Below are 13776 nucleotides of genomic sequence, written 5' to 3' on the forward strand. Positions count from 1 at the left end.
AGTTGGATGCAGCGGGGGGTGACTGACCTCAGTGCTGGGTGGGCAGGATCCAGGCCTGTTCCCAGTCCTCATCCCATCCATGGTACCATCTCCATAAGAGGTGCTCTTGCCCTGCTCCTACCCATATTCCCATCCTCGGAAAGGGCGCTCCTGTCCTGATCCCACCCCTGTTTCCACCCTTGGAGGCAGCCTTCTGCCCCAATCCTTCCCGTGCTTCCATCCTTGGACGGGAGCCTCCCGTCCTAGCCCTAACCCCGCTCTCATCCGTGGTCCCATTCCCGGGGCGGGGTGTGGAGACAAGTGGAGAGCGGTAGGGCTCGTGTCCTGATCCTGGCCTCATTCCCAGCCCTGATCCCATCCACGGCCGCGTCCCCGAAGCGGGATTCCTGTCCCAGTCCCATCCCTGGAGGGCCGGGATGGGGCGGACCCAGCCCCGTTCCCAACCCCGCTCAGGGCGGTGCTGTCCGGGTCCTGCCCCCGTTCCCGGCCCCGGGGCGGGCGGTGCCGCCCCACGCCCGGCCCCAGTCCCTCTGCCCGGCTCACACGCGGTGGCCTCGGCCCCGGGGGGCAGCAGCGGGACCCGTGGGACCGAGCCCCGGGCCATGGCGCTGCCTCCGCCGCCAGCCTGAGCGGAGCCATCGGCACGGACCGGCCGGGCCGGGAGCCGCGAGGTGAGCGGGGGGGGGGGGAACCGGGGGGTACCGGGGGGTTTGGGGGTGCGGGGCAGGACCTGACACTGGGACGGGACCCGGGGTGCGGGTGTGGGAGCGCATCCCTGTGCTCACGGATGGGGGGGACACCAAAACTGCCCCCAAAGTGCCCCAAAACCGGGGTGTTCGGGGCAGCATCGGGCAGCGAGCCCCCCGCCTGGGCTGCAGCTGACTTGGAGCACCCAAGGAAGTCTCCCGGGCTCCTCTTTTTCCTGGTGCATTAACCCCCAAGAATCTCTTTTGCCGCTCGGTTTCTCCCTTCCCGGGGGAATTCGCTGGCTGGGGGTCAGGGGGTTCCTGTACACACCCTGGAGCTGGCTCCCTGCTTTACTCCTGCTTGTGTTTCTCCACCTCTTTGCATGCTGGGGTCCCTGTGTAACCTATTCAGTGCTTTAACTCTCACCGGGATCAGGGAGACGCTGGCTTCAAACCCTTTGACTCCTTTTAATAGCTCCTAACCCCAAACCCACCTTCTTCCCCGTAGCTGCGTGCTGGGTGGCATCACCCAGGAGCAGCTTTAAGGGCAAAACATCTCCTTTCTCTTTCTGCTCCACTTCTTCTTATCAGCTTATTGCAAAACCCCTTTGGCAACCCGCTGCCTTCCTGTGCACGGGGCAGGGAGCAGCCAACCCCGCTCCTGTGGGACGGTGCCCCTGGCACAAGGCTTGTTGCTACCAAAATTAGGGCCTTTTGTTAGTACCCCGAGCTCCTCTTCCTCATTTATACCCCAGCAAAGGGAGCGTCGGCCTTCAGCTGGTGGGATGCAGAGCACCAATGCAAAGGGGGAGGCCCTAAATAGACTTCTGGGTGCCGGAGTGTGGCTGTACCTTGGGATTTTGTGGGTTATAAACCCCCCAAAAGGATCTTTAACTGTCCTGGCACCGAGTGCCTTTCCCCTGTCTCTGCCCAGTGTGATTTTTATCTCTGGTTATTGACATAAAGCCAAAGCCATGAATAGTTTGCTGGCAGCGGAGCGTGCTGCCAGCCATGCCATCCCTTCCTAATGCACTGTCCCCTGTTAAAGCCTTAAAAGCAACCGGTCCATGAAGCAAAGACCCTTTTGCTCCCATGGGGTGCTCCTTATGGAGGATTATCCCCGCACATCATCCCCCAAAGCACATCCTTCATGGGGTTTTATGGGGTTTGGTGCTGCTTCGGCTTCCCAGTAACTGCTGGTGCAGTGGTGGAGCCCGATAATTGCATTATCCCCAGTCTCGGATGGTGGTTATCATCCCCCTGATGGGTTTGGTTTTGCTGGGCGGATGGTGGTGTTGGTGGGTGACTCCCTTGGTCCAGGCAGGAGGCTGATAGGTCTCTGTGGAAATGTTAATTCTCCCAGATATGGGGTTTATAGGGTAAAATAGTTACCAAAAGTGGGTGATCGACCAGAAACCGGTCCCATGTTGTTCTTTCAGTCTGACCATTGCTTCCTCTGGTGAGCACCAGAAAGTCATGGAGGGTGAAACCAGAGTCCAATTCTTGGTATCAAAAGCAGCGCAGGGCCCCTTTCTATCTCTGGGAAGCCTAAAGGATGTGAGCAATTCCCCCTGCAATAAATGAAATCAAAGTTTAGGGCATCAAATAGGATCTGTCCCCAAGCCCATGGGATGCTGAAGGCGATGCAGGGGAAAGCACACAGGGAACATCACCTTTGCCGTAGCAAGAAGGGAAATGTTAATGAAGGGATTAAATATTGGCCAGGGTGTTATTTACTTCCAGTAGGATTCATCCCCAGAGACTGGACGTGCTGGGAATCAAGTCAGGTTCAACCCAATGAAGGCAGCTTTAGTTACGTGTGAGCACCGATGGCTTTAATGCTCTTCTCTCGTTGGCTTTAAAGCCACAGTTTTGGTTAATCTGGATCGACTCCCATGGTGTGGATAAAGGCAGGAGGTTTCGGTACCAGTTGGGAAGCAAAGGGTCAAAGCGGGGTTGAATCAGGGAGGAATCCAGGGAGTTTCTTGGGGGAAAACCAGAAATTCCAAGGAAAAAGCCATTTGGCTCGAAGTGAAACGTTTCGTTTGACCTCCAAACAGTCACAGAGTTCTCTCTCAGTCGTTCTCTCTCTTCTCCAGACTCCATGTCCCTCTTTGAGCCTGGATCAAGCCCCTGAAAACCCTTTAAGAAACTGAAAATCTCCCATAAAAATGCCTTTAAATGGGGAAAAACTCAGCTCTGCTGCTTCTCAGCCTGGGGGCAGGAGGAGAAACTGAGGCACGGGGCTGCTTTATGGAGCTGCTCCATTTCTGCACCTCCAAGGTGCTTTTGTGGGGAAAAAAAGGAAAACACAGATTATTTACAAGCTTATTTTGGGAGGAATGAGGGTTTCTGGTTATTTTGGGGACGGGGAAGAGGTCAGACCCATAGGGGATGAAATAGGGATATTGTCTGGGATCCTAGGTGGGGAAATGGGTGAAGCACCTTACGGTGCTTAAAACTTGCTTTTTGGGTATCTTGGAAATGCATAGCGGATGTATTCTGCCTTGGGATCATTGAAGGCTGATGGGGATGGTGGGACCAGGACACTGGGCATGTCCTCAGCCCACGCTGGTGGCCAGAGCCAGCCTGGAGGACAAAGACACTGAAGGTCGAGGTGGCAGAAAGGAGCCAAATGAAAAGGGCAGCTGAAACCCAAGCTCTTTGGCCAGGCTCAAATGTCAGCCTGGTCCCATCTCACGTCTCCCAAGCAGACGGGCTCAGCAGCATCCGGACGCGCCGCCTGTTTGCTTTGGGTTGTGGAGGGTTTCAACCACGATCCCAAAGGAGAGGAAAATGATGCCAGGGGTTTGCTTCCCAGCGCCTCCGGTAGTTCCGGATCCGGAGGGAGGATTTGGATGAGTCTACGGAAAGCCTATAAATTAGGGCAGGGAGAACACCCACCCTCCCACTGTGACTGTTGTGAAGGAGCCGATGAGGAAGATGCAGGCACTGGATGGTGGTTTTGACCTCCAGGGTGCAATGATGGGAGCTGTGATTGCAGTTGGAGCATGGGTTTGATTTCCCAGCGCTTCACACTGACAGGACAAAGGGCTGAGTCTGTGAGGTCCTACTGGTGAATTCATCCATCCCTCTGGTGTCCTCAGCATCAGAAGGACATGGAGCTGTTGGAGCGAGTCCAGAGGAGGCCACGAGGATGCTCAGGGGCTGGAGCAGCTCCTGTATGGAGCCAGGCTGAGAACATTGGGGCTGTTGAGCCTGGAGAAGAGAAGCTGCGTGGAGACCTCAGAGCAGCTTCCAGTGTGTGAAGGGGGCTGCAAGGATGCTGGGGAGGGACTCTTCATTAGGGACTGGAGTGATAGGACAAGGGGTGATGGGTTCAAACTGAAACAGGGGAAGTTCAGGTTGGAGATAAGGCAGAAGCTCTTCCCTGTGAGGGTGCTGAGGCGCTGGCACAGGGTGCCCAGAGAAGCTGTGGCTGCCCCATCCCTGGCAGTGTTCAAGGCCAGGTTGGACACAGGGGCTTGGAGCAAGCTGCTCTATGGAAGGGGTCCCTGCCCGTGGCAGGGGTTGGAGCTGGGTGAGCTTTAAGGTCCCTTCAGCACAAACCAGGCTGGGATTCTAGGATTCTATTATTCTAATCCCCATTAATTATTGGGGAAGGTCAATTAAATCTCATCAGACACCCCACCCCCCCCCAAAGAAAAAGCATATTCATGGCAGTTGTGATATGGTTGCACTTTGCTTTCATGACTTCGTTAGCAGGCTCCCGAGCAGAAACCACCACGGATCAATGCTGACCACTGGGATGGCACCAGGAACATTGAGAAGTGGGGCAGAAACCAGGATTAAAGCTCTTTACTTGGAGATTCAGTGTCCAACACATGATCCCCCTGTGCTGGCCGTAGGTGCTACCCATCCCTCAGCTGCCCGGGACCTTCTCTGATGACAGCCCCCTCCTTCTTCATATTGACTCATCTAAATATTCCCAGGAGCTGTTTAGGGATGCTGGCATCACATGCACATGCCTGTGGGTATATATATTTGAGGCCATGTGGCTGCTGTGATTACAGCACTGACCTGCTAGTCTCCTCTCATTGCAGGGCTCCTCTCCCACGCTGCCTTCATCTACTACAGCTGATGGTACCTGTTTTCTGGGGAAAAAACCCCATGTCCTATGGGATAAACAGGCTCAAGGCCATGCTGGAGAGAGATAGTGCAACTGATGCAGACAGGTTCATCCAGACCCAGCACATGGTCCAGCATGGAGGAAGCTGGGCAGGGCAATGTCCAGGTTATCTGGTGCAGCAGATGCAGGTGGTCCTCACCGAAGCATCGTGGCTGGTTGGCTTTTGATAGTCACAGAGGGATTTCTCTGCTCGGATCACTCTTGCTCCCTCCCTCCCCTCGTTGATGCTCATGCATCACTGTAAGAGCTGCGTTTGTGCCACCCAGCCCGTAGGCAGAGGCGAGGGCAGCTGCCAGCTCTTGTGCCTTCACGTGCCTTGGCCGTGTCCTCTGCAGCTCACTCATTGCAGATGCAGCAGTGACGGGTGAAGGGGGTGGATTGCAGCCACCCCGACAGACACAGCAGGTTTTGTCCAGGGATTCCAGGCAAAAATAGGGGAAAAAAGGCTAAAAAGAAAGAAAGGCTTTGGCATTTCCAGGAGGAAAAGGAGGGAGAGCACAACAAGGACAAGGCTGCTTTGTGAGGGGGGGTTGTCACTGTAATCACCCTGTTTGCTCTGCAATTAGCCCTGTTTGCTCCTTGTCCTGCAGATGGAGAGGTGCATCTTGGCACATCGGTGGTCACAGCATGACCTGGTCTACCCTGAACGCTGGAACGATGTTCCCCATCCCTTATGGATGGGTTTCAAATGCCTTGTTGGGGTTTCTAGCTGGGGCTGCTGGTGGGCTGGACGATGGCGTGATCTTGCCCCCGTCGGTGCTTCGGAGCTGGGTGATGGGTTGTCTGCAGAGGATAGGGGGAATGCAAATGCAAAGGCGTGGATAAGCCACATGCAAGGCTGAAGACTGGAGCTCCGTAACTTCCCTGCACCCTTTAGGGCATCTTGTGTGGCTTCTCTTGGTCACTGTGGCCTGCATGACCTGTTTCATCATCTGCCAAGTCTGTGGCAACCTCTGTCTCGTTGACCACAGGTCTGCAAAGCTCCAAGGGAAGGAAGAAACTGAGGAGGAAAGCAGCTGGAAAGGGTTTCCTGCCCCAGCACCATCAACCCCCTCCATCAACAGGGACAACCCCATTGCTGAGGAATTGATGGAAGCGGGATGAAGGGTGACGGAACCAAAGCTGAACTGAGTGCAGGAAAAGCAAAACCCTGGGCCAGGACAGAGCAAGATCAGCTCCTGGCTCCTCATGTTCACCCCAGAGAGGTTCCTAAAGATGTGTTTGGGCTTTGCAGATGCTGTGGATTAGTCAGGGCCTGAGCGTGCGTGTGGTTTCTACCCACGTCCTTGGGAAGCCAGCGCTGCCTGTGGTCTGCTCCAAGGGGAAGAGCAGCCAAATGGGGGCAGCATCATCAGGGATCGTTTCCATGACACATCTGGATAGGTTTTCTGGTCCAGTCCTTGGGGCAAGGGCTGGAGTTATCCCAATGTGATGGGCTGGAGGCATCGCTCCACCCCTTCTCCATCAGCTATGAGTTGTTCAAGGTGCTTTTTAATGCCATAGTGCTTCTGTTCAATGAGAGATCATCCCGGTTGGCAGCTCCTAGGAAACCCTCACTGCCTTCTTCCCTGCAGGACCTGAATTGGAGGTAGCTTTGGGATAGCTCTGGGTCGAAATGCTGCTTGTTAGCAGGAAAGGGCATGCCCATGGCATCCCTCAGCATCGGGGCACCAGGTTAGAGCTGCACTATGTAGCTGAGAAGGCTGATATTGCTCTTTTCCACCTAAAATCGTGGTGGGATTTGAGTCAGGGCACATCCTCCACACTCATCCCTTTAGTCAAACCTTTTCTCCTGCAGTAGGTCCCGCTCTCCAAGCTCATGCACTGGATTCATCCCTGTAACCGCATTCCCATGGGCTCCCTGGGACAGGGAACAGCAGTGACACCAAACCAGCTCCTTTGACAGGAAGGGAGGCAAATGCCCTTTAATTTGATTCCTGGCTGATGGGTTTGCTGAGCTCAGATCATGTGTCATGGGCTGTCCCCAGTGCACAAAAGGGCCCTTGTCCCTGCTGGCAGACACTGCCGGGCTCTGTGTGTCTGCAGAGACTCTTTTTGAGTCCATTTGGCTTGTCTCAATTGGCATTTCCATGCAGAAGCTTTGCACAAGCATGGACAGGCTTACCGGTGGTGGGCATGCTGTAGAGCACGTCTCAAGGCCAGGAAGCAGAACTAGCGAGGTGGCCACCATCAGCCCAGCAGTAAAAACCCCATCATCATCATCATCATCATCGACAGCCAAGCCAGGCAGAGCCCATGTGGTGGAGAGCACACTTCTTTTGGTACAGCCAGGCTGAGAACATTGGGGCTGTTGAGCCTGGAGAAGAGAAGCTGCGTGGAGACCTCAGAGCAGCTTCCAGTGTGTGAAGGGGGCTGCAAGGATGCTGGAGAGTGGTAAATGCTCCATCCCTGGCAGTGTTCAAGGCCGGAGCCTTGGGTGCCATGGTTTAGTGTGAGGCATCCCTGCCCATGGCAGGGGGTTGGAACTGATCTTAAGGTCCTTTCCAACCCAAACCATTCTGTGACTCTATGATTCACCTGTGCTCCAGATGCAAAATGAGGATAAATAAAACTCCCTTTATCTGCTCAACCGTAAGTCCTCCATGCAAGGGGCTACCTCGGTTGTGTCAACATCCAGGGCAATGAGGCCATGGTGTTCATGGGCATGTGGTATGCTGGCAGGAGGCACTGCCACCTCTTGAGTCATTGTCACCTGCACTGAGATGGCACTGTCTGCCAGACATGCTTGCAGGTAGCTTGTGGATAGACACAGCCAAGTGTTGACGGCCACCTTTACAGGAGAAGAAGGGAAGGGTATAGTAATAGTATATAGTAATAAGGGCAGCATGGACCACTCAATGTACTGCAGTATGGTGGTGCTGGGGTTTTCTAATGTAACCCACCTCCTCTATGGGCTCTTTACCTCCATGTCCTCACCTCCTTACCTCCAGGTTTAGACTGGATATTAGGAACAATTCCTGCCCCAAAGGGTGCTCAGGCATTGGAACAGGCTGCCCAGGGCAGGGCTACAGTCACCGGCCCTGCAAGTGTTCACACCCCATGGAGACGAGGCCTCAGTGCCATGGGGCAGTGGTGGCCTTGGCAGGGCTGGGAATGGTTGGACTGGATGAGCTTAAAGGGCTTTTCCAACCTGGCTGATTCTGTGATTCCATGATTCTATGTCCTTACAGCCTCTTTGTTCCCCCGCAGGGCGATGGCGGACCTAACAACTCCTTCAGCCTGGACCAGTCTCATCAACGGCTCCTTGGACCCAAGTGTTGCAGATGACAACGTCTACAAGTGCATATTTGATGAGGACTTCAAGTACGTCCTGCTGCCCGTCTCCTACGGCATCGTGTGCGTGGTGGGGCTCTTCCTCAACCTGCTGTCCCTCTACCTCTTCATCTTCAGGATCAAGACCTGGAACGCCTCCACCACATACATGTTTAACCTGGCCATATCTGACACACTCTATGTGGTCTCCTTGCCCCTTTTGGTGTACTATTATGCCATGGGGGACAACTGGCCCTTCAGCGTGGGCTTGTGTAAGATAGTCCGCTTCTTGTTTTACACCAACCTCTACTGCAGCATCCTCTTCCTCCTCTGCATCAGCATCCATCGCTTCCTGGGCATCTGCTTCCCACTGAAGTCACTGCAGTGGGGCCACGTCCGCTACGCCCGGAGGGTGTCAGTCATCGTGTGGGTCGTGACTGTCGTGTGCCAGTCACCCGTGCTCTTCTTCGTCACCACCAGCGTGAAGCGTGACACCGTCACGTGCCATGACACGTCCAGCAAAGACCTCTTTGGCCAGTTTGTCATTTACAGTTCGGTGATGCTGGTGCTGCTCTTCTGCATCCCTTTCCTCATCATCATCATCTGCTACTGCCTCATGGCGCGGAGGCTGCTGCAGCCCACACGGGGGATGTCCCGTTTATCCCGATCCAAGAAGAAGTCGGTCAAGATGATAGTTATTGTCTTGATGGTCTTCATCGTTTGTTTTCTTCCTTTCCATGTCACTCGTACCTTATACTACTCCTTCCGGAGCTGGGACTTGAGCTGTCAGACCCTCAATGCCATCAATTTAGCCTACAAGTTGACTCGTCCCCTCGCTAGCACCAATAGCTGCTTGGACCCTATATTGTATTTCTTAGCAGGACAACGATTCATGAAGTTCGCCAGCAGCAAGATGCCAGGGAAGCCTCCGCACGAGATGGCATTGGGCATCGTGCCCAACAGTCACCTGGAAAACAGCAATGACACGGACACGTTGTCCAAGGATGTGAAATCCTAGCTCTGCTCCAGCAGAACCAGCACCATCTCCACGGCAGAAGGGTTCATCCCAGGTGAAGGGAAGTTCAGGGCCCAAGGCTTTTGATGGTTGTGGTGCCTTGGCTTTGACACACTTCAGCATGGTCTGTGTTTAAACACACTCCTCTGCTTGTTGCTCTTCCAAATGTATTCTTTCAGGAAGATGCTGCTGTGGTCGCACACACAAACCCCATATCACCCTCTTCCTCCAAGCCTGCCTTTGTGGCCAACACTGAATAGCATCTCTCCACCAGTGAGGCTGGGTGACCTCTGTCACGGTGGCCGAATCTGCTCCAAGATAATCACTTCCTGAATGCTTTAGGTCATTTTCTAAAGCAGAAAAGCTGTGTGCAAAAGGTCCCCCCGAAGAAACCCGTCTGCCTTTCTCCAGGTTCCCTGGCACGGAGGCAGCAGGGAGTCTGTGCCTTGGCAAAGGAGCAAAGGCTTTCGGTTGATGAAAGGACTCAGCTGAGGTTCTGCTAAACAGGTCCATGAAAAAGTCGAGCGCAAATGCAATGGGAACGGGTCTCTCACAGCTTCGTGCCCCTGGAAAGATGCTTTCTCAGCTTCAAGCTTTGGTATCTGCTGGCAGAGCAGGGAGGGCACTCCTAGTTCCTGGCCAAGGGCTGGCTTCCCATTGCAAAGGGTGCTGCTGGACCTTCCATCCCACTGGAGCTTACTGGTAGCATCAAGCAGGTCCCTTGTAGGTTTCTCCAGTGGGGTCAACATCTTCCCAAAGACCCATTAGTGCTTCCCAACAGCGACATCCACCCTTGAAAAGCTTTTAGGGGCCCACAGCTTCCTTTTAGCTGCTGACTTTAATAATCATCTCCAGCTCATAAAGAGTAGGGTGAGCTCTTCATGCCTTGTTTTTAACCCCCTTACTACTGACTCATGTTTCCAGCAAAGAAACAAAGACCGATGGTCACCCCCTTGGCTGATGCTGACATATCCTTATTGCTGGAGGTGACAGCCCTCTGTGACCTTTAGCAGCTTGGTGGGACCCAAAATGCTGCCCAGATGCCGCTGTCTGTCCTCCCCATAATCCCAGTGCTCCGCTGGAGCCAGTCAGCATATCCCTTACTGACAGTGTTGACCTTCCCTGGGTTTAGGAGCCATGCCAATAAGCATGGTGCTAAGCTTAAGCCCAGTCCTGTCTGGATTTGACCTTGCTTCCCCCATCATCAAAGTAAAAGGGAGAAAATACCCGTAAAACACTTCAGCAGAAGGTCCAATTGGTCTTTCTCTCTATAATTATCATCGAATCATAGGATAGTTAGGGTTGGAAAGGACCTTGAGATCATGCAGTTCCAGCCCCCCTGCCCAGCTCCATGGGTTCCTTGCCCAGCCTTGCCACGAGGATGCTGATTCCTCACCCCAGAACTGGAAACTGCTTGTTCTGCTTCTTGTAAGAGCAGCCCTGGGTCTATTTTAGGCTCAGGCAAACCTTTGATCCTGGGTTAGACCCATTCCTCAGACCTCTTCTTAAGCCTCTGCCATCTTGTGAAGTGGTTTGGTGAAGATAAAGAGACACCGCAACGCGACCGGAGTTCAAACCAGGGTGATTGGGACCATTGAGGGTTAATGGGGAGGTTCCTGTGGTCCCGGCTTGCTGGAGACGTGGTCCTATGGAGGGCTCCCGTCCCAACCAACACTGTCCCAACCACAGGAGGCAAAGGAAGGGATTATCTCAGCTCTGGGCACATCAGCAAAGTAAAATGGGACATTTGTGGTGTGATTCATCCCATCTTCGAGAGGATGGGGTTGCGTTAAGATAGGGCTTGCACTGTGGCAGCGCCTTTTATTCCCTGTGCCTGTGAAGGGATCTTTATGGGAAGGATCACGGCAAAGTCACAGAGGTGAGATATGATAGGGAGAAATGAATGCAACTGAAGCTCTGAGCTGGTACAAACTACTCCAGGCCTCCACATGCCAAAAAGCAGCATGAACACCAAGTTACGTGCTCTGAATAACTCAACTACAACGAGCACAGAGTTCACTGCAGGCCCATCAAGGGGGTCCCTGTGTGATCCCGATCCTGCACAAGCTGGTGGCACTGTTCAGATGCAGAGTGGTGGGAGAGGTACCAGCTGGAAATGTACATATATTGTTTGTTTGTCTGTAAAAGCACTAACTTATACTAAAGAGAAAGGTGGGGTTTGGGACACTGACTGTACATTTTTATTTTTGTAACGTGCAAACACCTCAGATTTCTTGTAGGAAATAAATTTATTTCTACTATGAGAACTCCTCAGGCAGCCCCATTGAGATGTGACGAAAAGGGGATGCTGCGGGTGGACACTGGGTTGTGGAATGGCATAGATGGGTTTCAAGCTCTGGATGCAGCTGTCCACAGCTCAAACTGCTTCCCTGTCATCCTGAAGCTGATTTCTGCAGCCAGTTTACCCCTGATCACATAGAGTCACAGAGTGGTTTGTGTTGGAAGGGACCTTAAAGCCCATCCAGCTCCAACCTCTGCCACGGGCAGGGACCCCTTCCACTGGAGCAGCTTGCTCCAAGCCCCTGTGTCCAACCTGGACTTGAACACTGCCAGGGATGGAGCATTCACAACCTCCCTGGGCAACCCATTCCAGCACCTCAGCACCCTCACAGGGAAGAGCTTCTTCCTTATCTCCAACCTGAACTTCCCCTGTTTCAGTTTGAAGCCATCACCCCTTGTCCTATCACTGCAGTCCCTGATGAAGAGTCCCTCCCCAGCATCCTTGCAGCCCCCTTCACACACTGGAAGCTGCTCTGAGGTCTCCACACAGCTTCTCTTCTCCAGACTGAACAACCCCAGTGTTCTCAGCCTGGCTCCATACAGGAGCTGCTCCAGCCCCTGAGCATCCTCATGAGCTACCCTGGCCTCACTCCAACAGCTCCATGTCCTTCTTATGTTGGGAACACCAGAACTGCACGTTCCCAGCCATACCTTTAAGATGCAGACACAGTCACTGCCCATCGCCCTGTGGTGTGTGACAGAAGCGCTTCACGGTCCCTGCACCACTGATGAAAGCTCCTCTTTGCTTTCCCTATTAAAGCACTTTCTAGCCGTTACGGTTGCCAAAACGCAAAGCTGAAGCCAAAGGAATAGCTGCAAGCCCCCACATTCCTGAATTAGACATCCTAAATTACACTGCCTGAAAACCCCTCTTGATGTTCAGCCCAGGTTTTGGAGCCCCTCCCCGGGGTGAGCACCATGAGGACGCAGGACTCGCATGTGAGCAGCGTTAGCTCGTGGGTGACATCCAACCTTTTCCTTTGCAATGACTCCTCCGTGGCAGCGCTGACTTGTGTGAGTCACTCGAGCCCAAGAATGATGAGGAAGCAAGAGCAATACCCATTGACGGGGGATGCAGGGCTTGGGCATTTACTGCGGGGGAACAAACAAACAGACAAGAAAAACCCCAAACCCTCTTACTCTAAATATCTCTTGGCACTGGGAGAAGGAAGAGACAATTCTGAGATTGATGGTTTCCTGCCAAGCAAACGGATCTGCCACGTGGGCTGGAGGGAGGCACACTGGTGTTAGAGCTTCCCAGCATCCAAGTCCAGGCTTTGCCTTCCAGACCGTGCCTTTCTAGGAAGCAGACCCCTGATCTGGCAGAGGAAGGCAGTGGATGTTGTTGCTGGAAGATGCTTGAATAGAATCCTTGAATCAGTGAGGTTGGGAAAGAGCTTTAAGCTCATCCAGTCCAAATTCTCAGCGCTGCCAAGGCCACCACTGCCCCATGGCACTGAGGCCTCGTCTCCATGGGGTGTGAACCCTTGCAGGGCCGGTGCCTGCAGCCCTGCCCTGGGCAGCCTGTTCCAATGCCTGAGCACCCTCTGGGGCAGGAATTGTTCCTCAGCTCCATCTAAACCTGCCCTGGTGCAGCTTGAGGCCGGTTCCTCTTGTCCCATCCCTTGTTCCTTGGGAGCAGAGCCCAGCCCCTCCTGGCTCCATCCTCCTCTCAGGCACTTGTAGGCAGCCATCAGGTCCCCCCTGAGCCTTCTCTTCTCCACACTGAACCCCCCAGGTCCCTCAGCCCTTCCCCATCACACCTGGGCTCCAGGCCCTGCACCAGCTCCATTGCTCTGCCCTGGCCCTGCTGCCGCCCTGGTGCTGATCCAGGCCAGGATGCTGGGGGCTCCCTGGGCACAAGCTGCTCACGTTCAGCTCCATCCATCAGCACCCCCAGGGCCTTTTCCATGAACAGTTTCCAGCCACAATTCCCCAAGCCTGGAGCGTTGCATGGGGCTGTTGTAGCCCAAAGGTCCACTTCTTTTTCAAGCAGTGAGTCCTGGCTTCTTTTTTCTTCTGGTTTTCCTCCCTGAGGCTTGATTTTCTATAGAGCAAATCTGTCTGCTCCTCCAGGTCATTTCTGATCTACTTGGACAGTTTAATAGAGGGATAATGGCTTTCCCCTATTGAGTTTCATAGAAAACAGCTCACCACTGAAAGGATAAAGAGCCAAAGGACCCTCTCTCAACAGCTCAACCTTTATATTAGACAACAGAGAAACCACAACCACTTCCCCCCCCCCCCCCCCCCCCGCTCTAGCCTGGGGATGGCTTGGGAAGCTGTCCATCACCCCATCAATGATGAGCAAGGAAAGGTGAAAGATGGTACCCCAAAATCAACCAGGAGAC

At 53.9% G+C, this 13776-nt stretch overlaps 1 protein-coding gene across 1 annotated transcript; it reads left to right on the forward strand.

The window, feature by feature from the left end:
- Positions 1-592: 592 nt before the first annotated feature.
- Positions 593-11062, forward strand: P2RY2 (purinergic receptor P2Y2). The gene is made up of 2 exons (XM_061458098.1): positions 593-671; positions 8047-11062. The coding sequence occupies exon 2, from the start codon at positions 8051-8053 to the stop codon at positions 9125-9127; it is 1077 nt and encodes a 358-aa protein (XP_061314082.1). The 5' UTR covers positions 593-671; positions 8047-8050; the 3' UTR covers positions 9128-11062.
- The last annotated feature ends 2714 nt before the right edge of the window (positions 11063-13776 follow it).

This window comes from Pezoporus flaviventris, unplaced genomic scaffold (assembly GCF_033815535.1).
Source record: "Pezoporus flaviventris isolate CSIRO_AGI_PZ_B2104156 unplaced genomic scaffold, CSIRO_AGI_Pfla_v1 ptg000025l, whole genome shotgun sequence".
Taxonomy (NCBI): domain Eukaryota; kingdom Metazoa; phylum Chordata; class Aves; order Psittaciformes; family Psittacidae; genus Pezoporus; species Pezoporus flaviventris.

Coding starts and splice junctions, on each gene's coding strand:
- P2RY2 (XM_061458098.1), top strand. CDS start 8,051: ATGGCGGACCTAACAACTCCTTCAGCCTGGACCAGTCTCATCAACGGC.